Raw genomic sequence first — 27,417 nt, 5'->3', positions numbered from 1 at the left:
AAAACCTAGGATTTTAGATGGCTTCTCTGAGGTTAGCTGGATTGAACTGCTCCTGTAACGTCGTCTGGATGTAGGCAAAGCAAAACTACAAACACAAAACAAAGGCCACCGACTTTGTTCACAGGACTCACGTCAGGGTTAAATGGCAGAGACACAAACTACAGTTTATCCTCATGTTTCCAGTTGCCTGGCTGTGCCCATTTGGAATGTCTTTTCCTTCTAGACCTGTGCCTCTATCACAGAGACTAAAAGACCACTACTAAAATATGAAGCCAACAGGCTACATAGATCTTTCATTCGCTTCTCTTTCTGATCTCTGGTTAGGAACTGCTTGGGTTCTCCACTCATTTTGTTACAAATCTTCTTGCAAAGTATTCCCAGCTTCTTCAACAGGTTGTATATGCTTAATCTTCTTGACAAATTTCTAATCAGGCTTTAGAATCAGTCTTCAGCTTTCTTTTTTTTTTTAAGATTTATTTATTTATTTTGTATACAGTGTTCTGCCTGCACACTAGAAGAGGGCACAAAATCTCGTTACAGATGTTTGTGAGCCACCATTTGGTTACTGGGAATTGAAGTCAGGACCTCTGGAAGAGCAGCCAGTGAGCTTAACCTCTAAGCCATCTCTTCAAAACCTGAAATTACATTTTTTTAATTCATTAATCCACCTAGACTTTGTTTTATGGAATAACAAGAAAGACAGATTCTGCTTCATCTATTATCTGCTGGATGATAACTACGTCAAGCACACTCCTCTTCCCTGTGTTACCCCAGTCCATGTGTGAGCAGTATCTAACTGACTGGACGGTCATCATCCTGACAGCTGCACACTGCCCAAAGCAGGAATGCTAACATCTAATGAAGTCTTTGTCTCCCTGTCCTGATGGAAATATTCTATATAACTTGATCCTTTATTTCCTATACATTTAGAATCTGCTCATCAGTATTTAAGAAGACATCTCATAGGATTGGTACTATGCTGAATCTACCCTCAAACAGGTCAAAGTGACTGGGTTTGACATTTATTTCTTTAGGTGTTTCTTAATATTATTTAATAAAATACTAACTTTTCCAACAGTTTTATACAATGTTATTAGAGAGATTCCCAGAAAGTAATATTACATTACTATTATAAATATTTAAAATTTTTGATTCTGTGTATTAAAGTACAGAGGAATACAACTAGCTTTTATTTTTATACATTAATCCTATTTCACAATGTGTCTAAAGATGCTATGGAGAATTTGAAGTAAACATATCATCTACATGTAACCACTGTTTTTTTTTTTTTCTCATGAATTAGACAGGAACTTCATTTACCTGATAGGAAATCTATTAAAAGTCTACAGAAAATCAGATCTTAAATGGTTGATTATAGACTGAAAGGGTGAAAGCTGAAAGATCAGAGAAACAGAGCAGCCAGCCACTAGTTCTCACTTCCATGAAATCCCCAGCCCGAAAGAGCTCCTGTCTCCTCCTGACTTATATTTTTCTCTCCGCCCAACCATATCACTTCCTGTCTCAACCTCACTAGTGCTGGGCTCAAAGGTGTGTGCCTCCACTGTCTACCTCTGTCTTTTAGACTGGATCAATCTTGTGTAGCCCAGGGTGGCCTTGAACTCCTGATATTCCTGCTTCCTCCTCCTTAGTGCTGGGATTACTGCCTGGCCTCTATGGTTAACTAGTGGCTGGCTTTGCCCTCTGATCTTTAGGCAAGCTATGTTTGTTAGAGCAAACACAAAATATCACCACACAGAGACATTTAAAAGTCTATCCATTTTGAACTATCAAGATGGCTCAGCAGATAAAGGCCCTTGTCATGAACCCTAACAAGCTTTTCATTACTGAACCACGGATGAAGGCGGTTTCTGATTCTCACAAGCTGTCCTGTGACCTTCACACATACCTTAGGCATACACACACCTACACACACAAAATAAAAGTAAATTAAAATTGAAAAATATATCCATTTAAATTTGTTTTGTGAAGCCATATATATCACAATACACTAAATGTACTTTATTGATGAAATAATACTATACAAAAAGAGATTATTTAGACATACAGAAATAAAAATCTGTTTCTAAAAAGTTTTAATATCAAAATAATAAACACATAAGCATGGAGATACTGGGAACTTTCCAAAGGCAGTAAGGAAAGGCAGTTGACACATTTGTTAGGATTTAATATATGCACACTAGCCAAACAAAACACAAATAACCAAGCACACTACACTGTGCATATGAAGACATGCATTCAACACTACACATGCCATGTTTACCTGAATTACATGAACATAAGGCTTTATCTGGAAAACAATGTGGAAGTAATGTCAAAACACAAACTGATACTGGTACTGGCAGGAGAATTGTGGAAATCTCATCTCTAATTTATACTGCAGACAATAAAATTCAACATATTCAAAGTGTAAAACACCATACTAATTCAGAATCGAATAAACATGCATTATATATGAATGAAAATTAAAATTAAGTGAATAGAAAATCTGACTAAATTAAAGTATTAAAATAAGAGCAGAAACTAAAGAAGATACAGAAAATCAAAATCTAATTACAGCCTGCTTCACAACGCTTCTGTCCAGTACATGGTTACATCACATAATCTGAAATGCAAGTGATAACTACTAGACATGGAGGATTAAACAACTAGACAACTAAAATTGAAGGAACCATTGAAAAGTATTACTCATTTTTGAATTCTAGGTTTTAAAAATGGACAGTTACAGTTGATTTCCTTTTAAGAAAAGGCAAACATTCAAAAATCTTAAGGATTTTAACTTGAACATTTTAATATCATTTAAAGAAATGTATGAAAATCATTAAAAAGTAAAGGGATACAATTTGATTTTTTCTCTCTGTAATGTAATAATTGACACTTCTAATGGAGAGAATGTAACTTACTGTAGTATCAGTTCTTAAGAAGGCTTATTTTCCAACATGGAATTCAAGTATAAAAAGTACAATGTTAATTCTAAAGTCAGCAAATAAGCAAATAATTCATAAGACTGATCTGTTCTGTAGGAAGCCTTCACTGTAGATGAATTACATAAAGTATTTTGTAGGCACAAAACAGAACTTTGGTATTCTGGCTACCGTATAAGAAACCAGTTCGCTTTTATGTTTGTTTTGTTTCTTCGAGACAGGATTTTTCTCTGTAACAGCTCTGGCTGGCGTGGGACTCATTCTGTAGACCAGGCTGGCCTGGAACTCATAGAGATCCATCTGCCTCTGCCTCCTGAGTGCTGGGATTAAAGGCGTGCGCTACCACGCCCAGCAAGAAACCATTTCTTAAGGACATCAGTGTAATCACAGACCACAGGAAAAAAACTAGTAGACTAGCAGTTTTATAAATACTATAACATTTCGCAACATCATATTTCTATTACCTAAGAATAAACTGAATAAGACAGGTTAGGCTAGTATTAAAACAACAAACATAACAACAAAATCAGCATGAATTATAAATATCAGGCTTCACCAGTACAGCCACTTTAATCATTAGATTTCAAACTTACCTTTCAACATTTTCATTTAAAATGTGTGTAATACAGTCATCTATATAATTTTTAAATCTAATGATCTTCATATTAGGTTATGCGTTCTCACATATTTATTATCTAATTTTGTTTTCTCTATTTAATACAGCCCTGCTGCTTCTGTTTGGGCCTAACTAAAATGTGCATAGCTCCTATTAGTCTTTGATATCTCTAAACTACTCTTCAAAGCTCACATGGCCTAACAATTTTATGGTTTTTACCTCTCCGTTCTACAGTAGGTTACACACACATACAAAGAGAGGAAGAACAAGTGTAAGTATGACACTGTTATGAGCTGTTACGCTTGGTTTCTTAATCCATCTTTTTTTTCTGCCATATTTTACTGTCTTTTTGTTTGTTTGTTTGTTTTTGTTTTTTGTTTTAGACAGAGTTTCTCTATTTATGTAGCTTTGGCTGGCCTGCAACTCACTCTGAAGACCAGGATGGCTACAAACTTACAGAGGCCTGCCCATCATCTCTGCCTCCCGAGTCCTGGGATTAAAAGCCTGTGCCGTCATACCCAGTTCCTCCATATTATAACGAGTCACTAAATCTTCAGTGGTTTTCTCTGGATCAAGGGTCTGTGTCTCTACACTTACATGCAAACTCTAAGTTTATTACCATGATAAGGGAACACTGTAAGGACTGAGGCTATGCAGGGAGGCACATGGGGAAAGAGGGTGCTCAAGAAGTATGTATCTACAGGCACCACAGAAAGTCAAAATTCTCTACCATCTTAAAGACAAGGGATAAAAGGTTCTGTGATAACAAAGACTCAATCTCTGGAAAGTTCTAGGGTCCATCAATATTGTAGCATCACACAAAGTAACTCTAACATGCAGCTAGCACCTATGGAATAAGTACCAGGGCAAGCGGCATTAGGAGAATTACTATGCTGAGACCTGGCTTAAGTAACTAACTACTGTACCTTGGGACATGGCAGTGAAGATCTATGTGGATAAAAATCTAGAAGGCAATTTTTGAATGTCATCTTTTCTTAGACTTACCAAACCTCTATTAAGAGGATTTTTAAAGGTATCTCAATATCATATTATGCTGTAAAACATTATTTGAAGATGTTTTACATTTTTTTATGTTGTGGAACATCTGCATTAATGATGTAAACATGTGTTGCATTCTTTTATGTTGCATTTGTTTAACTCTGTGAAGCTGTGTGATTGTGCCTGTCTAAAACATCTGATGGTCTAATAAAGAGCTGAACAGTCAATAGCAAGACAGGAGAAAGGACAGGTGGGGCTGGCAGGCAAAGAGGATAAATAGAAGGAGAAATCTGGGAGAAGAAGAAGAATAAAAGAGCAAGAGAACAAGGAGAGGAGGATGCCAGGTGCCAGCTACCCAGCCACACAATCAGCCAGAGTAAGCATGAAAGTAAGATGTACAGAAGAAAAGGAAAAAGCCCAGAGGCAAAAGGTAAATGGGATAATTTAAAGTACAGAAAAGCTGGCAAGAAAAAGCCAAGCTAAGGCCAGGCATGTATAATTAAGAATAAGTCTCCGTGCGTGATTTATTTGGGAGCTGGGTTGTGGGCCCCCCAAAACAGCAAAAACTACCACCACCACCATTTTATATATATATATATATATACATATATATATATATATATGTATATATATATATTTTTTTTTTCCTTTTTTCTTTTTTCGAGACAGGGTTTCTCTGTTTTGCTTTGTGCCTTTCCTGGATCTCACTCTGTAGACTAGGCTGGCCTCGAACTCACAAAGATCCACCTGGCTCTGCCTCCCGAGTACTGGGATTAAAGGCATGCACGACCACCACCCTGTCTAGATACAATTTTTTAAACAGTGTACATCACATAAAGGTGGTGAAAGAGTTATGATGCCTACCTAAATCGTGGGTCTTGGGTAAGTCACAGTATCAAGCCCCATAAGCTTGACAAGTACTTAATGTTGATGCAATTAAAATAAGAAATATTTCAAAAACAAAAGGGCAACATATGACAAACTAAAAATGAGAAACACATGGCATATATTAAATATATAAGAAATTTAAGTATAAATACACAAATTACCAGAGTTTTGTCAGAAAGGACTTAAGAAAAATTACTGTAGCGCTTGGATAGGGGAGTGACCATGGAGGAATTTAAGAATTGCAAACCTATTCATAACTGCACCGACTGAAGCCGGTGGAGATTCTTCTCCAACTATATAAAAAAGAGCACTGGCGGACATTAGCAGCCTGTACCCTTACATTATATGAATTAGTGTAGAGTGAACTATATTACTAATCTGTACTCTGTGATGTAAGAATGTACTAAATAGGCTACATTGGTCAGAAAGAATAGACAATTTCATAATATTGTTATTATTCCAACAGAGCAGGTTGTAACAGCACTTATAAATAGGGATGCATAAGTGTTTATGGTCTCATGAGGTTAGAAAAGAACAATAGAAGTCACTTCTAATTAACTGTATCTGGGTAATCGCTTCTCGGCCTTTTGGCTAAGATCAAGTGTAATTGTATCTGGGTATCTGGTAGAATGTTTAGTGAAAATAAAATTCTAATCATTAGAGAGAATTAATTTTTTTAAAGAATAAAGATGATCCCCTAGGCTTTCCTGTGACTCTCATAGGACCCATCTTTTAATTTTATACATATCAATAGCTTTGCAATTTCTAATTCAGCACCCATTCAGCAGAAAGGAAGTGATCCATCTGAAACCAGCTGTTACCGCCAGGCATATTCCTCATACTCAACAAGTAACATCATGGTATTTTCTTATAACTGGACATGTGTGAAATTTCACTGATGCCAGTGATCCAACACCTGACAGAAATGTAGTAAACCAGAACCCTGGTAACCACATGAAAAGCACACACCTCATAGCAGCAAGATCAGTAAGTATTCACCTTATTCCTCTATCACTTCATTGTCAGAAAAAAACAAAACTAACCTTAAGATCTGTACGTAGTGGAGCAAAGCTAGTAGTAGCATTTTTTAATCTGGAAAGCGCTACTAAACTGTGCAAAACTATCATAAAATGGCCTGACAAAATTGCTAGAGCAAGAACACACGGGGCTGTATTTGAAATTAATCAATCCTGTTTGTATATGTGTGTGTAATATGTTGTATGCACATGTATGGGTGGCTATAGAGGCAATGTGTACATGTGTGTGGAGGCCAGAAAGCTCTCTCTTTCCACTCCTTTTAGAGACATGATCTCTCCCTGAATCTGGAGCTCGCCAAGAGGGCTTGGAGGACTGTTCAGTGAACCTCAGCGATCTGCTTGTCTTGGCTTTCCCCGAGCAGGAGCCTGGAACTACAAATGTGTGCCAGCTGCTCGAGTGGTAGCTAGGAATTTCAAATTGTGTCCTTAGGTTTACACAACACTTTACTGACAGAAAGCTTCCCAGGCTCTAAATTTAAAGAACACTTATAGCCATACCATGAGGTAAGTAATGTAATTTCCATTTGAGAAAGGAGAAAATCTAAGAAAGATCATCTGGCTGAAGTCACTCACTTATAAAGTGGAAAAAAAAAATCAACTTAAAATGTGAAACGTAATTTCAACCACTATGATAACATAGTCATAATTTTAGGTATTTATAAAATATTTGAGATATTTTTAGGTATATGCAAACTTTTAGGTATATGCAGCTACATGACCAAGTTCTATGATATTAGCTATCACATTCATACATTTAACAGTTTAAATACTAATACCCCAAAATAGTTGTGTTTCTTTGATGTTATATCATATCATATGCAACCAAAATGATTTTAATATTGTGAATATGAATGCTATAGGTGTAACTTGATGTTACTGTTTTAAATTATTAAAAAGCATCAATAGTACCCATGAAAACACTAACAAATGCTTATTAGCACCTATAATGCTGTTTTCAAATTCTGTCAGATGTACAATCACGATTAGAAACATTCAATGAAAGTATGATCAAGTTTGCCAAACTTACTTTGTAACCTGCGTGTTGGGCTCTCTCCATGGAGCTGTCTTCGTGGCAAATATGGAGAGGGGTGAGGGAGGGGCAAGGAAGAGACGTCATGGGTCTGCAGTTTGTACCAGTGTGGTTCATCATCCAACAGAGCCGTTTCCAGTTCTATTAAGATCTAGAACCCGAAGACACAGAGACCGATTTTTCCAACAATAATCTCTTCAGTTGTCTTATAACTTTTATAATTTTACCACAGTAATGCTGTTACAACAAAGCAAGGACATTTAATGTGGCCAAACTGTCAGCATGTTCTGACAGTAACTAAATGAGAACTAATTTTCCTAACATTTTAGTGATTTTATACTTCAAACAGTGACATTTATTATCTATACCATGACCATCCAATTACATGGATATTAAATTTGCCATGACATAAATAGCAAATTTTACTTTTAAAATGTCTATGATAACTAATTTTTATCTTTTATTTTCTAACTCAAAAGCATTTTCATTTATAGTTACTTATTACTATAACTTCATAATAACCAATGAGAAAAAAATTAATTTAAAGTATCTATTAACAACAAATCATACCACATTATTCATCTTTATTGTGAATAAAAAATTACTATCTTTGCCTTATAGGACAGGATGCCAAAGCGAAAAAAGGCTGAATGACTTGTGTCTAGGGTCAGATAAGCTTGTAACGAGATAAAATAAATCAAGTTTCTTTCATAACTCTTTATGTTCACTGAACCATACTGCTGACAATCAAAACCAAAACATCACACCACCAGGCCTCTAATAATGTACACCTGCTGTATGTCATTCAGAAACAAACAGGGAAAGGCACAAGAAGGTATAATATGAATTTTTTAATTATAAAAGAAATTAGAATTCGCTTTCCTTCAGATTGATGTGCAAGTGTGGCAGATTTACAAACATAAGTAGGTCTACCATGTAAAGATGAACTGATGAGCACCAGTGCGACTCAGCTGCAGATGAATAAGCAGAAGCTGTCACTTCACAAGGTCTAAATTGTCCCTGTCCTTTTTCAGTACAAGAGGACTGTGCTACAAAAGTTAACACATACTACACCTACTTACTCCTCCTACTAAACTGACCTGCATACTAGCATTATTTCCCCTTAGTGAAAGAGGGGATTAAAGCAGGGACAGATGGACTTGTTGGACGCACAGATTGGAAGTGATAGTACCAGAAATGGTCAAGGGCCATCGGCCAGAGCTATTGTTCCCAAGAACCCTCCAAATGATTCATAGGTTTCTAACTTTGTGTGTGAGTATGAGTGAGTGTGAGTGTGTGTGTGTGTGTGTGTGTGTGTGTGTGTGTGTGTGTGTGTGTTTGGTTTTTGTTTTTTAAAGACGAGGTTTCTCTGGAACTAGCTCTGTGGACCAGGCTACCTCTGCAGATTGTTCTGCCTCTGCCTCCCGAGTGCTGGGATTAAAGACGTGTGTCACTATCGCCCAGCAAGTGAGCACTATCTTTATTTGGTGCAAAGAGAAGTTTCTTTATACCCCTCTCTATGAAAAGTCATGGCAAGTGCTGGGATTAAAGGAGTATGCACCCACTACCCAGCAAGGTTTATACCTCTTTAGGAGACATAATTCAGTCGTATGTCTATGTCTTTATTTTACCCATGAAATTAGACTTTCATTTAATCAGGAAAACTAGGTGGAATAAAGAAAACTGCAGTGAAGATCTGACTGTTCTCAGTGTTACATGCAAATGCTAGAACCACTTCCCTCTTAGGCCTCTTCAATCTGTTTTCCACATTACACCTGCAAATGTTATTCTCAAATCCTAATTTAGACAATCTTTGCTTAAACCTTTCACTAGTTCCCGTTATTCACAGGATGGCTCCAAACAGGGACCGTTTTCTGGGGTTCTTTGGACCTCGAAGCTGCATTTCTTACCACTTTCTTTGCCAATTTGAGGCAGGGACTTAAACTCCTCAACCCTGATGCCTTCTTACTTTCTCTGCAGAAATCTATTTTTATTGGTACTTCTTTCGACTGTTTCAGTCCAGCACAGCAATTATATATTCCTACTACTTTTTCCTGGTCATTGCAATATCTGAATCCACAATGAGCTACCAATTTTTGAGGTAAGCCTATAGAAAAAGGTCTAATACATTGTATGGTTTACAATGTAATCCGTTAATAAATGAATAACTAGCCTAATAAAATACCAAGAAGTAGAAAAGACTATACAAGACAACAAGATCTGCATCAAGTCATCATACATGAAGACACACCCCTGCCCCCGCCACCACTTATTATTATGGGGTTTTCTTTGCTCCTTTTCCTCCTAGTTTTGGTTATGCAACAGAACCTCACTCTGATGCCCACAATGTACATGAACTCTTGAGTCAAATGATCAGTTTCCCTAGGAGCTGGGACAATAGGCATGCATTACTACTTACACATCCAGTTTTGCTCAGAGGTTTTAGAAACATTGTTTTCTTTCGTGTCACTACAGTTCATCTTCAAGCAATAAATTCATTCTGCTAGCACATTAACAAACTATGCACATCTTCTTCAGACATTTAAAATCCGGAGTATTCTCTGACAGTCCTAACAACAGAACGGTCAGAGAAGCTTTAGACTGAACTACGCGAGGTACCTCTCCTAGGAATTCACTCTCTTCTTCGCGAACTCTAGCTTGATCCCAAAGGGTGATTTCAAGCATCCGTTCCCGGAATTCTCTTCGGTGGACAGGAGAGTAAATGAAGGTCTGGTTCCATTTGGGTTCCAATGTTTTCTTTACTGTTTTTGTTCTTCTCTTGTTTTTATCACTATTTTAATAAAAAGAAAACATGCAAACTTACATACAAAGATTTTACTCTAAATTTAATCCAGTTAAAATTTCAAGTGAAATCTTATTACATATTTGTCATATTACAGTAATGTAAACTTATAGTTTCTGTTAGATTATGATACAATTGCATCATCTCTGTAACTTAGTAAGAGCAACAGCTCAAAAAACCCTCTATTCACTTAAGCTACCGAAGTTTAATTATAAAAAAACAAATTCCAATGTTTACTTCATATACAAATACAAGCAACTGTATTACATATTTTATGAAGTAACTTTATCTCAAATAAATACTATTTGCTTATTTGACAAAAAACAAAAACATGTCTTTAGACACACAGAATACAGTTTCTCTGTAAGGTAGCCCAAGTAATGTATGATGGAAATAAGAGGTAATTATCTTGATAGACAGGACTTATCGCTAGGAGTCTTTCATACTTACTTTGACACTGTCGCTAGTTAGAAAATATTTTAAATTATATAGCTCATTACATGCCTATATTATAAATATTACTAATAAGTTACAAACATGAATTATAATATGTCATTAGTTACAGTAAAATATACTAAAATAGAAAATTAAAAATTCTTTAAGTTAAAGAAGTTAATTAACTCTACTTAGAACTGAAGTCAGAAGGAAGCTAGAAGAATATGCTATAAGCTTCATTGAAGAATGAAAAACCAAAGTCCCCCATTACTAAGGAACCTCTCTAATGAGCAGAACAGGACTGCTTCCCGAAGTCCCTCACAAAAATACCACACAAAAGCAGAGGCTCTGCAACCTCCACCTCCACCTCCTGAAAGAACTGTGATAAAAACCTCGTTTTCAACATGCACAAAGAAAGAGGTTTTGCCTTTCTTAAAAGGGTCACTGAAACTATTCAAGTACCACCATGGAATTTAAGTCAAACAGTACAAAGGGAATAACTGTACCTAATAAAGACTCCTCTGTGGAGATGTATTTTAAATAGATTGCTAGAAATAAAAACAAATCCCTAATCACTAAATTATTAACAATACAGTAAACATTTGTTCAATAAAATCTAATCAAAACTATATTTTCATGCTAGTACTTTTTGCCTTTGGTTTAACTTAAAGCAGCAATCAAAAATTTGACATTTATATTCAAAATTTAAAAAGGAAAAGAATAAATATATTTGTGGCCATACCCAAATTCACCTCAAAATATTACTTTTATCGAATATGGTACATTAAATAGAAAATAGTTTTGACTAACACAGTTGAGATTTTAGAGCAGATACATGTTTTATACCTCAAGGACACTCTGGGAAGTCTTACCAACTAGATGTCAATTGTTATTTCATATATTCAAGAATTTTTTCCTGAAAAATTATCAGGAAAAGGTAAACTAATAGCTAATGTTCATTGTCTTACTTCTGTGTAAAAACCGGGTCAAAGGACAGGAGAAAAAAAGCTGAGATGATGGTGTGATTCAGAGTACTGCAAAAAATTCTCTCCTATTAGAGGTAAAAATCCTAAAATAACCATTCACCAATGTAAGCTTGAGTAGTACACAACTGTTCACAAACACTTGCTATCTGACAAGTAATGTGGCTGAGAAATGACCTGAATAAAAAGTTCAGATAGTTCTCACATTCTTTGAGGTTCAAAAAAAAAAAAAAAAAAAAAAAAATTGAACACTGTGTGGTGGTTTGGAAAGAAATGGTCCCAAAGTCCTCTTAGGAGGTGTGGCCTTGTTGGAGGAAGTATGTCACTGTGGGGGCGGGCTTTGAGGTCTCTTTGGCTCAAGCTTCCCTCAGTGTGAAAGTCAGTCAACTTCCTGTTGCCTCGGAGTCAAGATGTAGCACTCTCAGCTCCAGCACCATGCCTGCCTGCAGGCTGCCATGCTCCCCGCCATGATGATAATGGACTGAACCTCTGAACTGTAAGTGAGCCCCCTTGATTAAATGTTTTCCATTATAAGAGTTGCCATGGTCATGATGTCTCTTCATAGCACTAAAGACCTAAGTAAGACACACTGTACCTGCGATACAAAGGACAACGTAAGGAGAGATGTTTTCATTAACCCCACTGCCTGAAAAAGCAAGGACAATTTGGCAAAGTAATATAAAACTGAATAATACGAGTTAATCAAGAAAAAGATGCCATAAACTTTCAGTATCATAAAAAAAAAATGTGGTCAGCTGGTGTGGCTTAGTGGGTTATGGCATGTGCTGCTCTCCTTGCCTGACAATGGAAATAAATCCTCAGGACCTACAAGAAGGAGGGAGAGAACTGACTCTCACAAATTGTCCTCTGACTTTCATGTGAATGCTATGGCATGTGCACAACACACACACACACACACACACACACACACACACACACACACACACACAGAGACACAAATAATAATGTAATTTAAAAATATTTTTTCTTCAAAAGTATGAATGGTTGAAACCTAAGTAGCTTAAGGATAAGGCAGGGTTAAGAATGCAGTGTTTGGGCCAGGTGACGGTGGTGGCGCACGCCTTTAATCCCAGGAAGGCAGAGCCAGGTGGATCTCTGTGAGTTTGAGACCAGCCTGGTCTAGAGAGCAAGATCCAGGACAGGAACCAAAACTACACAGAGAAACCCTGTCTCGAAAAACCAAAAAAAAAAAAAAAAAAAAAAAAAAAAAAAAAAAAAGAGTATTTGTTTGGCTGTGATATCTACCATTCAGTTGAAATTTAGGTTCTATATGGCCACACCAATTATGGCTAAATTTTTTCTTTCATACATTTCAGTATGTGTCTCTGGACAAAAAAGATAATCTAAACTGTCAGAAACAGTAAGTTTTTTCAAGTTAATTTTAAAGCAAAATATTAATTTTAAGAAGTTTCCGATAACTCTAAATATTGTGAAATATTAACAAATTCTGAAATTTGTTTTACAAATTTAAAAATGTATCTGGTACAATGCAATTGCTAATTGCTTACATTATCTTTTTCTTTGCTGTCATTGCTCAGGTGATGCTCAAACACTATAAACCTTGTCTTTAGAGCAGGGCATGCAAACCTTTTTTAGCCTTCCCTCCTTGTATAACATTATGTTTTAATCCCCTATATTCAGTAAACCCTCTGTTTACTCAAAAGCTCAGCTACATTCCAGGAATCTGATGGCCTGAAGCAATGATTCTTTTCTGTCTGGAGCAATAGCCCTCTTCTCTCCCTCCCTCCCTCCCTCCCTCCCTCCCTCCCTCCCTCCCTCCCTTCCTCCCTTCTTTCCTTTCCAGTGTGCCAATTCTTTTCAGAGTAGCCAATTGAATAAGACTGTGAGGTCTGTCCCCAGCCAATGAGGAAAGGCATGGTCGCCTCAAGAATAGGATTAAAAACCAAGTTTACTTCCTGCCTCAGTGTGCTCCCTCTTTAGAGTCCTCTGGATCAAGAGTTAAATGTGTCTTCTCCAAACTCTAAAATTGGTGTAGTGGTCTCTTTGTGAACTTAAACTTAATTCTCACAAGCATACAACTCAACTTTGATGAACTTTCTGCTTAAAACAGTTAAGGACATTAAGGACCAAAGGCCTGCAAACAAACTGAACATGAATGTGTTCAGAGCCACTTCCAACCACAGAAAAATGATTCAGACCTGAGAGCACATTGCCTTGAAGCCAGACAGACAGACAGACAGAGAGGTAGGGAAAGTGTCCTCCCTCTTTCCTCATTCATGATTCTTGCTGGAGTCCCTTCTAGTTTGATACGCCGGCAATTAAGACTGATTAGATTACTTTTGAGGAAGTATTTCTCCAGTTTTAAATCCCTTTAAAATCTGGATAGAACAAAATCACTGATGACAAAAATCGAAATACCGTGCTTGAAGGAGGTGATTATGGGCCATTGGCAGTTGGACATAACTGATAACTACAAATCATACTTGTTAATTTTATGAAATGTAGTAAAACAACAACAATATGGTCAAGAAGTCTGGATGTGAAAAGTGGAGAAGAATATGAAAACCATTCAGTTCCAGTTCCAACTTTGTTTACTATACAGTCTATTAAAATCTCTTATTTTAAAAAATAAATTTTAATAATTTGGGCATAGAAACATATACTACTTAAGAAATACAATGTGCATTTAAATAAACTCATATATAGTAAATGCAAAGTTTTAAAATAACCTCAAATACTTACTGTCACTTTCTGATAATCAGAATGAACATATTTATAAAATCTCACAACTATCTGACTGCCATGTTACAAAATGATGAATGATATAGAACTGAAACATTCTTTGTTTTCCCACTTATTTTTAAGAGCGCATTTGTTTTAGTTTCAAATCCTTACCTTCTGTCTGGAAGAAAGTAAATTTTAACGTAAGGATTCCTTGGCCTCCCGTCTTCCCTGGAAGGGAGATCCTTTGCTCCCAAGATTGTAACTATCAACTGGTGACCAACCTTGTCAAACCATAGCTTTATCTGAAAAGCAAAAGCATTTATTATTAGCTCAAAGTTTACTTCAAATACATGTTTATATTTCCAATCTTTATACCATTCTCTAGTACTAATATTAAAAGGGATGAGATTTTCCCCAGTAAACTCTTATTAAAATAAAAGGATATACTATAATAACTTCAATGAATAAATGAATTAATTCTGATGTTTTAGTTTCATTGATAAATCAGTTGGACTTTTTACTATCCAAATGCAGTGGCTTATTAATGAACATATAATAATTATACTATTGCATACTTTGTATACAATAATTCTATATCTTCATGTAAGAGTCACTATGGTCTATTCAATTATGAGTGGTAAATAACTGTTCTAAATGTGGACAGGAACAAGTAGGTGGTTTTCAGAGAAATTTTCAAGCAAATGTGTTGTGTCTCCATAGTAAAACACATTTCAGAGGACGGAAGAAGGCTTACTAGTAGCTTGAATAGATAGATTCCTTAAGGTTTTGTGTGAAATGATAATAAATTCACCTTTAAAAATTTTTAGAGGCATAGTTTCTTCTTCAATGAAGAAAATGCATAGCATCCTTAAAATAGACAAGTTTCACATTAAAATTTTAAATAAGAAAATGTATATAATTTTGCTGTATCATAATTAGGGTTTGTCATTCCATGTCATCCTGCTCCTGAATTGTTTTAACTTAACAGTTATCGTCTCCCATAACTTCACGCTTTCGCTCCTCGCTCACTGAGTATTCTATCTGGATCTATATCAGAGATGTGCATTGCCTAGGATGCAGCATCTCTTGCCACCAGTTAAAAAATGAAATGGAACCAAAAATCTGGAACTTGAGAATCACAAATTTTAGTTATACACAAACCACAGCAGTCCAGTTCCAATTCATCATGGCTTTGGTTGGGTCCCTCTGTATATATTCCAGAAAATCAAAACTGACTAACTTCTGAGTCAGAAGAGATGATTGACAGCTTAAAATGATATATAAAGTGATTTCTGCTCTTTCCATGCCAGGGTTAAAACAGACGAGCCCTCTTATAGGAGTAAGAACAAGAGACAGCCAAATGTTAAAAGTATCTATTACTAGTTTTCATGGTTTTTTTGTCTTGAATTTTAAAGCAGTTTTATCTGGCTATTGTATAACAAAAATTTTCTACCAGTTAAAAAGTTCTAAAATAGAATCTCAACAAGATTTTCTCACACTGTGTTTAATAAATATCTAATAAGTACTCAAATCTAGCATATTAGAAAGTTACAAATTTCAAGGCTACCTATTCACCTACAAATTAAAACGAGAGCTTAAGAGTTTTAAGAATGACAGCATTCATTCTAAGGATCCAGGACCACCCCTACCCCAAGAAAAGCAGATCTAATGGCTGGATACAGTGAAACATGCAGAAACACCAGCTCCTGGAGATCAGAGGAGGACAGTGGCAAACCTACACACCCAAGGCTAATCTGGCTATCCAGCAAAAACCTGTCTCAAACAAGAAATGAAACAACCAAAAACTGAAAGGAGGGGCTGGGGACTGACTCGAAAACTTGAAAGGAAAAAACTTAAAAATTTGTGTGCTTAGCAATATTAGACTACAGATATAGATACAGATAAGTCAATAGAGAGAATAGGCTATTCTTTTCACAAAAGCTAAGAGAAAAAAATAAATGAATTTCAAATGTTTGATTTTTCATGGGATGAAGGAAATGTACACAGACTCACAGTATTCTAAAACCTGTGATGAAGGTCATATTAATTTAAATATTTTCCACTTTCACCAATAACAGCAACTTTTACAAGTTTAATTTTTTCCATTAACTATCATCTTCAAATTTCCGTATAAAGCCAACCACTATCACTTACCACTATTTCTTTTAAAAACATATATTAGCTTTATTGTTTTCATACTGTTGCAACAGTACGATACTGTTAACTAAAATATACTGTCCAAATATATGAGTATTACTACTACTAAGTAAGAACCTATCCCATTACACCTGATCAAAACGGGGCTTTTTCAGAAATTGTCTTGAACTGGGCGCTTACTAACAGCCCTAATTCCAATTGTATTACAGAGTGTGCATTGAAGTTTTAATAGATATCCAGATCAAACAGGATTTTATTATCCATGCTACTTAACACATTCTTGAACATGTGTTTTAAAAGTAATGTTTAAAACATAACTTATTTGTTTCCTAAAATGTAACAATTATAGCCTCATAATTCTATCCTTGACAAGCCTTAGTTCAATTAATTTAATAAAAATCTTGGTATCATTTTAATTGTTTAATATGACTATCCTCTTAGCTTTACCATGTAACCAATTTAAATTGTTCACAATAGAAATTTAACATCAAACAAATATTTTATATTATAGAATTAATTAAATATAACTAATATTTTAATTACTTAAAAGAATTATCCAAAGCCAGCATTTTTTAAACATGCAACAAAGCAGGGGAGGCACACTACCACTTTTAAGATGACTACGCTGGCATCACTATGCCAGAGACACAGGGTCCTACTGAAAAGAGGCAAACAGCTTGTACCCAAGAGTGCATAAAAGCAATGGGGTGATAAGATACAAACAACATAATACAGTTATATCATTTGGGTTGTGATTTTTTTATTCTTTCAAACTCCAAAAGTTGATTCATATATAACAAACAAAAAAGTCATATTTTTAAATAAGGTACAAATATATTTGCCAATCTCCTCAAGGAGTCATTGCTTGGAAAATGCAAGAGAATGTGGATGTGATGTGGTATAATGAATGATTTAAAGAGACAGCAACCTTTGTGTAATAAAAGAAAATAATCTAGAGTTTTAAAATTAGCTATTTCAGTAAATGTTACAGTGATAAGCAAAGTCTACATCAAAATAAAATTGGAATGCAACTTTGAAACCTATATGTTTGAGTACTTCAATAACTTACAAGATAAATAACAATGATTGTCTCTTTAAATTTGTATTCAATATTCTAATCTCCATGCAGAATTTTACAAGCTGCCTTATAAAATGATTTAGAAGTCAATAGTATGATTTGGAGCAACATACCAAAAAAAGTGTTCCTACTACGCATTTTCCAAAAACATACAAATAAGGAATAAAACACAACTTTAGTTTCTATCAGGCAGACAAAGTCTTTACCTGAACCCTAGGAACAAAAGGCGTTGTTCTTCTACTAAGGCTTTGGCTCTGGTAAGCAAAATTAAAGAAAAAAGCAATAAAACAAAACCAAAAAGGACAATATGCTGGAACTAAAAGACCAAAAGTAAAAATAAACACATAAAACTGCCCCTTAAATACAATGTTTCCATGGCAACATATTTAAATTAAGTACTTATTATAAGAAATATGTATTTCCCAATGCTAAAATATTCAACCTATTCAAAACTTTATAAAATATTATAATTTGTTACATCATATTCTTAAAATACAGTCAATATATTAGGAAACAGGACTGAATATAGAAGAACATAGTCAGGATAATATAATTTTAAAGAATGATTAGAGTATAACCCCCAAATCAAGAAATTTAAAACATTACCCTTAAACATACTACAGCCTGTGATATCCATGGGTGACTGGTCCCAGGGTACCCACAAATACCAAATCCACCAATGTTCAAATCCTTTATGTAAAATGGCATAGTACATGCACAAAACTAACAGGATCTCTAATGATTTTAATCATCTCTAGATGGTAAATGCTAATTTATAATATCAAATATAATGGAATAATAAATAAATAATAAATAAAAAATTGATCCACAATTGTGTAAGTGTATGGCTATGAAACCTTTTAAAGTGGAAGTCTAATTGCACATAGATTAAAATACAGTCACATATGGTGGGGTAAGTACTGGGTCAACTGCCTGATACATTGCTGGAGATGCTGTTAACTTCAGTCACGCCTCCTAACAACACGATTGCATTGCGATTTTATTTACAGCGTACTTTGTAGTTCCTGACAGCTTAGGGCATGTTCACTGCCTCCTGATATTCCCAACAGCTTTGGGGGTTAACTACGCTTATCCCCAGTACACAAGTGAAGAAAGATACCCCAAAAAGGTCTAGATGAACTTCTAAATGCTCAAAGCGTAGTATGATATAAACAAAGTTCTCAGAAAAAAATTAAAAACATCAAATTTCTCTTCTGAATTTCTTAAGCTTTTATTTTAAGACCATTTCCAGTCTTAATAGAAATAAATCATAATAACCTAATTCAGTTATGCCAATCAAGATCAAGAGTACAATCAGAAGCCCATCAAAGAATGGATTTAAGGATACTCAACAGGATTCCATGGCCCCTTCACATCTGCTGTGGATAGTGAAGGACTGCCTCCCATCTTTCCCACTGTTAGGGAAACTGGGATGGATAACGGGAGGGCTTTTGCCCAGGTCTGGATCACTGGACAGGCATTATATTTAAGTAAGAAACAAATCTAAAAGCCAAAGGAAAACAACCTTCATAGCACATTGTTGGTCAACAGAAGTCACCTTTCTTTCTCTCCAAAAACCCAAGTATCAAGTCTGAGTTTTCTTCCTTTTCAAATGGAGATATGCCCCAAAGAAGAAGTGCTCAGATACAGGATGAGGTGACATGTCTGTTTGCATAAATCTGCATGGACAATAAGTAGGAGAGGAGGGTGTGAAGTTTTCACATATCAACCAGAGGTGCTGAAGGGACAAGGAATTCTAGAGATTTCATTTTCCTTGTTCCTATCTCCATGTTTTAAATAAAATACATCAAGAAAAGGAAATATTTTATAAACATATTACTTCATAAAATAAAGGGTCTCTTTAAAAAAGAATATTTTCAAAAAACGAATCCTTTATAGTGAACAGTTTAACATCACCTAAAAGAAGCAGCTATCAGATTCCTAAAAATCAACATTTTTTAATCCTTGTTTATACATTAAAGGTGACTACAAAATATGTTTGTTCTTAGGTGGAATTTTTAAATGACGGAAAATATATAAAACATACAATTAACCATTTTAAGGCTTAGAGTTCAGGAACATTGCTGCACTGGAAAGTTGTGGAATTCTCACTTTCCATACTTTCAACCTTTGCCATGACCCCAGAAAAACACTCCATACCCCACAATCCCTCTAAGGCTCTCTCCACTGGGGCATTCTATGCAGGGTAGATTTTCTCAACTTCAGACAAACGAAGAAGTGAAACTTCACACCATAATCTAGCTGTGATGTCCAAGGTCACTCTACTATTCCTTGTAATGTGACCCTTAGGACATGCTTTCTGTGCAGTGCGCCTAGAATGTTGAAGTTATGAGAATAAAGTATTACAACATTAAAAGTCCAAATACAAAGCCTGCAAGGGTGGTAGGGCACACTTTAAGTTCCAGCACACAATGGAAAGGCAGAGGCAGGAGTTTGTTAGTTTTAGCCCAACATGCCATATGTTCCAGGCCAGTAAGGGCTACATAGTGATATACTGTGTCAAATTTAAAAAAAAAATAAAAAATAAAAAGGAAAGGAAAAGAAAGGAAAGCAAAGACACACAGAGAGAAACCAACAGCTTCATAAATGCAGTATTCTGAAATGTTCTGGGGTTCCATAGAGGGAGATATGAAAGACATACAATTATTCTAAAATTACTCAAATCTCTGAAATGTGCAAATAAAATTGATATTTGTAATATTTAGTAAAAATTGCAAAAATGTTAAGATAAAGCAACTTTGCAACTATAAATCATAGACAATATAATAAATATATAATTATCAGTAGAATCAATAGTGTAATATTGATTTCACTAATAGAAAAATATTAATAATTCTGAACCTTTCTCACCTAGAAAAAGAATAAGAAGTATTTTAGCCTAACAGCCTATCAAACTACTAGCTTAGTAGTGTAAACAGATTTAAAATTATTCAGAATCACAAAAGTTGTCTGGCAAATGAAGAAACTGCTAACTTCAAAATAGTCAAAATAAGTGGGTGTGGCTGCTGAGTGGGCTAACTCGGGGCTCAGGAGGATAAACCTGATTAGACTCATTCTGATTTTCTTATCAAATACATTAATGATCCTTTGTGGGGAAGTCCTAAAAAAATAAGAAGCCACAGGATTTAGCATGGAGAGAAAATTGATTACATACATCTTTTAAAAATTAATCAACATCATTGAGTATAAAATGCAAACAAGAAATGTCTACTATGTTTACTGTTTGAACAAATATCAGTAAATGAAATCACCTTAAATATGTGTAAATAATTTCTCTTCTCGGGCATTAGAAATGTCATGATTTTGTGAGGAAAGAATCCAAATTCCTCAAAGCAAAACGTCAAAGACAGAAGAAAACGGGGATGCACCTGTGCTGGGCAAAGCTAAGTGTCAACCCGAGTGAATTGAGAATGATGATCTTGATCACATCAGCTGAGGGAAAACCCATCTTAATTATGGGTGAGCCACTCCCCTGGCCAAGGTCCTGGCCACTGAAGATGGAGAAAGTTCCCATCCTCTGTGCTTTCTGGTGGACATAATGTGACCAGCTGCTTCAAGTTCCTGAGGCCTGGCTTCCCTGCCATGAGCAACACTACCTTGAACTGTGAGACAGAACACACCTTCCTCCTTACGCTGCTCTTATCATATTAATTAATCTGCCAACAGCAAAGAAGCTAAGAGAAAAAAGTACAGCTAAGACTTCCTAAGAATTTTCCTAAGAAGTGATATACATAGGCATATTTCAAACTCCTGCATTATCATAGCAAACCAAAATGGCCTGTAGGTTAATACAGATAGGAAGAGAGATGTGTAAGGAACCCAGGAGACCATCTTGCTTACGTTGATCTCATACAAAGAATGTGAATGAAATTCAAGGTTATATAATAATAAAAGGCATTCTTTCTTGTTCATTTATATTCCTGGTGACTAGAACTACTATTTCTGTCAGAACTTAAATGTGTGTGTGTGTGTGTGTGTGTGTGTGTGTGTGTGTGTGTGTGTGTGTGTGTGTGTGTATGTACACTTATATGTACGTATATACATAATATATATATAATAGTTGATTGATAGATTTCGTGTAATTTTAATAGATTTTGTTTGTTTGTTTTTGTTTTTCGAGACAGGGTTTCTCCATGTAGTTTTGATGCCTGTCCTGGATCTTGCTCTATAGACCAGGCTGGCCTTGAACTCACAGAGATCCACCTGGCTCTGCCTCCCAAAGGCTGGGATTAAAGGCATGCACCACCACTGCCAGGCTGAGGTTTGTTTTTCTTTTTCTTTCTTTTTTTTTTTTTTAAATAATCTCTAGTTTACAGTTTAGCAAGTGTATTACAATTTTACTTCTAAAAAGTTTTCTTGACAAAGTAATTTTGCATAGTAAAAATAAGCAACATTAATATGTATCTATTTCAGTGGGATCATTACTAGTAATAATGTAAACTAGAAGTTAAGCTAAAATGCAGTATATAGATATGAATATCAAAGTAGGAGGAATTGTTTAAGACAAGAAAATGTCTATATAGTAATAGAGAAAAAGGAGAATTCAGGCCATATGTGCAGAACACATCTAGAATCCCAGAACTTCTGGGGCAGAAGCTGGAGGAGCACCAATTTAATGTCAGCCTGGTCTACATATTGATTTTCAGTCCAGCCAGGACTATACAGCAAAATTCCAACTCAAAAATAAAGAAAGGAAAAAGAAAATGCAAAAGAATATGGAATATAATTTTAAAAATACATGCATTTATTGTAAAAAGCCATATGTAGTGTCAGGATTATTACTGACTTTACTTTTTGTTTTTCTGCACTAACTAGATCTCTGATAATAAATAGGAATTATATTAATAATCCTTGTCTTGTTTGTATGTAAATTGAGTGTGCATCTTTGTATGGTTTCAAAATGTATATAATTAACATTTTAACTGGATTCATACAAGAGTTCCCTTCCAAGCTATAACAAAATTATACTTTTCATATTAAGCTGCAATCACATGGATTTTACATTACCTTCATAGTCTTAGCAGTTCGGTCTTACTGCCAGACTCATTGTGAATCAGGAGAACAACAGTTGAGTTGAAAATACTCCCAATCCCTCCTCTGTATTTCCTACCTTCCCCTCTAGCACAGTTAGTATAGGGTCTTGGGATTTGAAATGATATAACAAAGTAGAACTGTTACAGAGAAATAAGGCTTCCGAAAATATCAAATACTGCCTTTCCTTTAAAACTAAAAGGAGAAATTTTCAGCTATGTAACAAGAAAGCAATTCTAAGGAATTTAAAATACAATTTTGTAATAGTTTGGGGTTTAACTGTCACAATTTTCAATCAATATTAAATTTCTGGGTTGTGAGGACTTAAACAGTTATTTTTTTCGGTACTTAGGAAATTTCAAATTTAACAATCACTAGCAAATTAACCATTACTATAGCAATAAACACAAATGTGCTCTAATGAAGGAATGATAATGTAATTAAAGGACTTAAATTTGCAAACCCATTGTAGTAAGAATATAATATAGAATATAGAATAAAACTTTTAACTTGTACTTGAAAATACATAAATCAATGCTCACATAATGAAGTTACCCAGTACACCAAAGTCTATTACATATATCCCTCATATTTAGTTTAGTCTGTTGATTAAAAAAAAAAAACTTCCTGAATCCTTATACATATGAACAATATTAAAGTCCATGAATTACTGTCAAAGTCACCTCAAATTCCCTTAAGACTGAAAAGCAAAGAAGAATACATGAATAATCGCTTTCACCTTAATACAATCTTTGTGTGATAGACCATTTTCCCCTCTCTTAAACAACTATAGCAACTTCCAGTCATTTTAAAACCATGAGTAAAACTCATCACCTCAACTTCTGAAATAATAATTAAGGTCAAAAAATGGGGTTATATATATTCATAAAAATCATTAAGCTCTATAAACCTAACATTAAAAGAAAGTATTTCAACAAATAGTGCAAATGAAATTTTAAGTAGCTACAAATTATCAAAAATGTAAAAGCTGATAGGTAAAGGCACAATTATGTTCTAGGAAGAACTTGGATTAGAAAAAACAAAAAGAAAGAAAGAAAAACAAAAACCCCCAACATCATATTTTAAAAACATATTTAATATTCCCAAGGAGATGAATTTAGTGATTACATACTGAAAGCTGTCCAGACAAGAACTGCGGGACATCCCTCAGCATCCCAGGACTCATGGGAGAAGTAACAGATATAGAAGGACGATCCATTTTTTGAGATTCAAATGAGCTAGAACCTGAAATGACAAGCATACATAAAAAATAATAAAATGCCTTTTCACTACTTCAGAACACTCAGCATGTTTCATTGAAATGTCCTTTGAATGTCAACTTATACAGAGCTTTTTATTGCTAGAATGTTAGAAATAATCTTAAGGAGGTTTTGGTGATGGTCTGCTTTGGTTTCAGACAGTAGTTTTTCTCATTGTTTAGTTTGGTTTTGTGTAAGTTCAATTGTGGATTCTTTTAAGACCCACAGTTACACCTCTGCTGTCTGTAGTACCCACAGGCTCTACTTCAGGGTATACTTGTCTATTATTAAGTGTACTATACTCAAACTTTATCATGAGGGAACATTAAAAATGAAAAAATTAGAAAAACCAAAACAACAAACCACCTCAAGAAAACTTAAATTTTAAATGTTGAGAAATTAAGTACTAGAATGCCCAAAATTATTAAATGTTTCTGGGTGATTTGTAGTCCAATCTTGAAGGATATAAAATATTACACCAGCAAAATTGAAATGAGAGGTTAAAAAAAGATCCAGAACAGCAGCAGAAACAGCAATAACAAAATGTTACAAGCGTTAATTTGTTCCTATGCAGTTGAAGGAACCAGTTGGAATGTGAACAGATAGAGGATATTAAGGTGGAATTATTTGTACTAATAAGAGAAAAATGGCTTTGCCAACTCCTTACAGCAAGGATTAGAATGAAGAGACATGAGATAGTAAAGAACACTTGGACCTCAATGAGGTAATAATACCAAAACTGTGAAAGGGAATTAGCAGAGGAATTCAGGAGATGCCATGAAATAATGAGGACCACAGGCCTGAGGAAGTGGCTCAGTGGACACCACTCGCCAACTATGTATGATAGCCGAGGTTCAATCCTCAACTATGTAGGAGGGAAAAAAGAAAATAATAGATGTGAAAAATACAGAAAGTACTGAGATTCCAATTCTATTACCCAGACCAGAAAGTCCCCTGTGTAGCAGTTAGAGTCTCTGAAAAGGACAGTGGGCTGATGTGTGCTGGACAGGAGCGGAGGGCGGGGAGCAGAACTTCCTTTGGAACCACAGTGACCTTATAACACTTTTGAGATATCTAAAAGCAATGTACAGCAAATAACATACAGATGGACTAATTGTGAGAGCAGACACAAGAGCTGTGTGCCTAGTTAGAAACGCACATGCATGACATTCACCTTTAGAGAGTGTATCATGTAAAGCTATTATAGGGGGAAATCTGGAAGTTTTGGATCAAAATAAAATAGCCTTTTCACAATATTTATAAGTAAAATAATGATGCTTTTGTAGGAATAATTTGCTAACTCACAAGGCTTACAAAGCACTAGATAACAGAAAAATTAGTAGAATGCATTCTTTAAGCAGCCATGGATGGAGACAATGACAGCACCTTTTAAACATATAGCATTGGCAGTTGCTTGGCTGGCAGTTAAAATGAGACAGAGCAAATAATCTGCAGATGTATCCAGAACAGAGACTTAAAGAATGGTCCCTTGGACAAATCTCTAAATGAATGTTTAAAGGATAAATGTTTGGAACCACTTTGAATAAAGATTCTTGCCTGTTCAGAAAGTAGTTTACCAGCATAGCCTGAGGCTTTTTACACAGTCATAATAAAATAAGGGTTTCCTATTACATTCATGGCATCTTACTGATGTAAGGGAAAAACCTTTGCCTGCCCCATAGTTTTTCACAGCTTAGTGATAATATAGCTACAACACCAAGCACATTTGCAAGTACTAAATAAAATGAAAGGAATGAAAATAGCACTATATAATTCTAATGTTTACTTATTGCAGTGTAGTTTTATTTGAGCAGGACCACCACCATATTGCCACTGTCATTGAATAAATTTAGAATGATTGACTGCATCCAATTATTTTAATGACAGACTCAAAATATAACTACCCCATTGAAAGTGTTTCCCAAGAGCTCCCGTATCCTCCACGGCAAAGTTTTGCTTTTTGGTTTTTCAAGACAGGGTTTCTCTGTGTAGTTTAAAGCTGTGCACCAGCACCACCCGGCCAGGGGACGTCCTTAGAGTGCTTTAAAGACTGCGACTTGGCTGCTGCTGTTCCCCTTGCCAGCTCCATCCTGCCAGCTGGTCCTCCCTGTATTTCTTTACATGTACCTCATCTTGCCTGCCTAGCTCTCCTGCACTCTCAGGTATCTGTACCTCTGTGCCTGTAAAGCTTCCCCCATAACAGCCACTCTTGGAGTGGTGGAAGGAGTTCTGTTCCAGCTCCTTCCCTGTTTTGTCTTACCCCACTCAACGGTTTTCAAGGGCCGCCCTCATTGCTCTCCTAGTACCCCTTCAATCAAGAATCAGTCATCAGAAAACAAATAATAAAAATGTGTATCTGACTGTTTGAATTTATGTTTATTGTTGTTACTGCTGTGATATAAAATTAGAACTACTTAGTTTCAAAAAATGTAAATTAGAATAAATAAAATTACTCAATAGCTTGTTCCAAGTATATCCTTTACCAAGACAGTGGAGATACAAAGTTGAAAATTTAAATTTTGTAAGAAACTTCAGGGGTAGGTAGCTCTGGGGAATGATGGAAATGGTCATGGCTTTTCACTGCGATACATGGGTACACAAGTAGCCAAAACTTAACTGGACGCTTGTCATGCAGTTTATTAGAATAAGCCTTAGTAAAGCTACTTTAAAAAGTCCACAGTAATGATGGCAGAGGAAAAATAAAATACTGAGATTATTATAGTTTGTATTTTTTCAAACGGTGCTGTGAACTAATAGGAAACTTTCTATCTTTATATGGAATTTAACGTTAGTATTTGAGACTGTTCTTTTTACTTCTCCTCCTCCATATGAAGAAATCAATTTCTTCGTTAGACCTTTGATGAACAGCACGCTTAGTGACATAGCCTAGAATAAATTCCACTCACTGGATTCCAGTTGTGCATGTGTGCTCTCGGGTATTCTAGGGATATCTCTGAAATGACAGAAAGGGAGAGAAAAGAACTATTAACAAGTGATGCCTCGATTTTAACCAAAATTACAAATTAAAAGTGGCATATGAAAACTGAGTGCAGCAGAAGCATATGAAATAAGACCAGCCACGATTTCTGTTTGTGTTTGGACAAGCTGGCCTAATCTTCCATGTAGGTGAAAATGGCCAGGAATTCGCCACAGAGTTCTGCCTCTTCCTTCTAAGTCTGGGATTACATTTTTGCAGCTAACTCTAAGAGAAAGTAAAATCTATGTGCATTTGTAGCAGGTTTATAAAAACACACTTTATTCCCTATGTGCTTTACTATATAAACATCTACTCTAAAAAAATGCTTTGTATTCAATAAGGTTAAGTTTTTATAAACATATGTTAATTCAATTCTCTAATTTTGCCTTTAGTTATAAATAAGTTATATTCGAACTCAAATTAAATATCATTAAAACATTCCAGTTACAACTAAA

The 27,417-nt window shown here is 35.3% G+C and overlaps 1 protein-coding gene and 1 pseudogene across 48 annotated transcripts in view; one reads left to right on the top strand and one right to left on the bottom strand.

Moving 5' to 3' along the window:
* Nucleotides 1-27,417, bottom strand: part of Rims2 (regulating synaptic membrane exocytosis 2) — a 472,086-nt gene that overhangs the window by 198,941 nt on the left and 245,728 nt on the right. For 24 of the 48 annotated variants that reach the window (XM_028879262.2, XM_028879269.2, XM_028879266.2 and 21 more), the window contains 5 exons: nucleotides 26,892-26,938; nucleotides 23,859-23,971; nucleotides 14,611-14,741; nucleotides 10,132-10,303; nucleotides 7,510-7,663 (listed from right to left, as the gene is read on the bottom strand). In XM_028879262.2, the coding sequence (XP_028735095.1) occupies nucleotides 7,510-7,663; nucleotides 10,132-10,303; nucleotides 14,611-14,741; nucleotides 23,859-23,971; nucleotides 26,892-26,938 (617 nt within the window). Of the gene's footprint in view, nucleotides 1-2,281; nucleotides 2,309-7,509; nucleotides 7,664-10,131; nucleotides 10,304-14,610; nucleotides 14,742-17,880; nucleotides 17,929-23,858; nucleotides 23,972-26,891; nucleotides 26,939-27,417 lie in introns of all 48 variants that reach the window. The other 24 variants (XM_037197756.1, XM_037197762.1, XM_037197746.1 and 21 more) reach the window with 3 other exon arrangements.
* LOC114699936 lies at nucleotides 6,017-6,179 on the top strand (annotated as a pseudogene).

This window comes from Peromyscus leucopus, chromosome 20 (genome assembly GCF_004664715.2).
Source record: "Peromyscus leucopus breed LL Stock chromosome 20, UCI_PerLeu_2.1, whole genome shotgun sequence".
In the NCBI taxonomy this organism is placed as follows: Eukaryota; Metazoa; Chordata; class Mammalia; order Rodentia; family Cricetidae; genus Peromyscus; species Peromyscus leucopus.
This window is presented reverse-complemented; position numbering and strand designations above follow the sequence as displayed.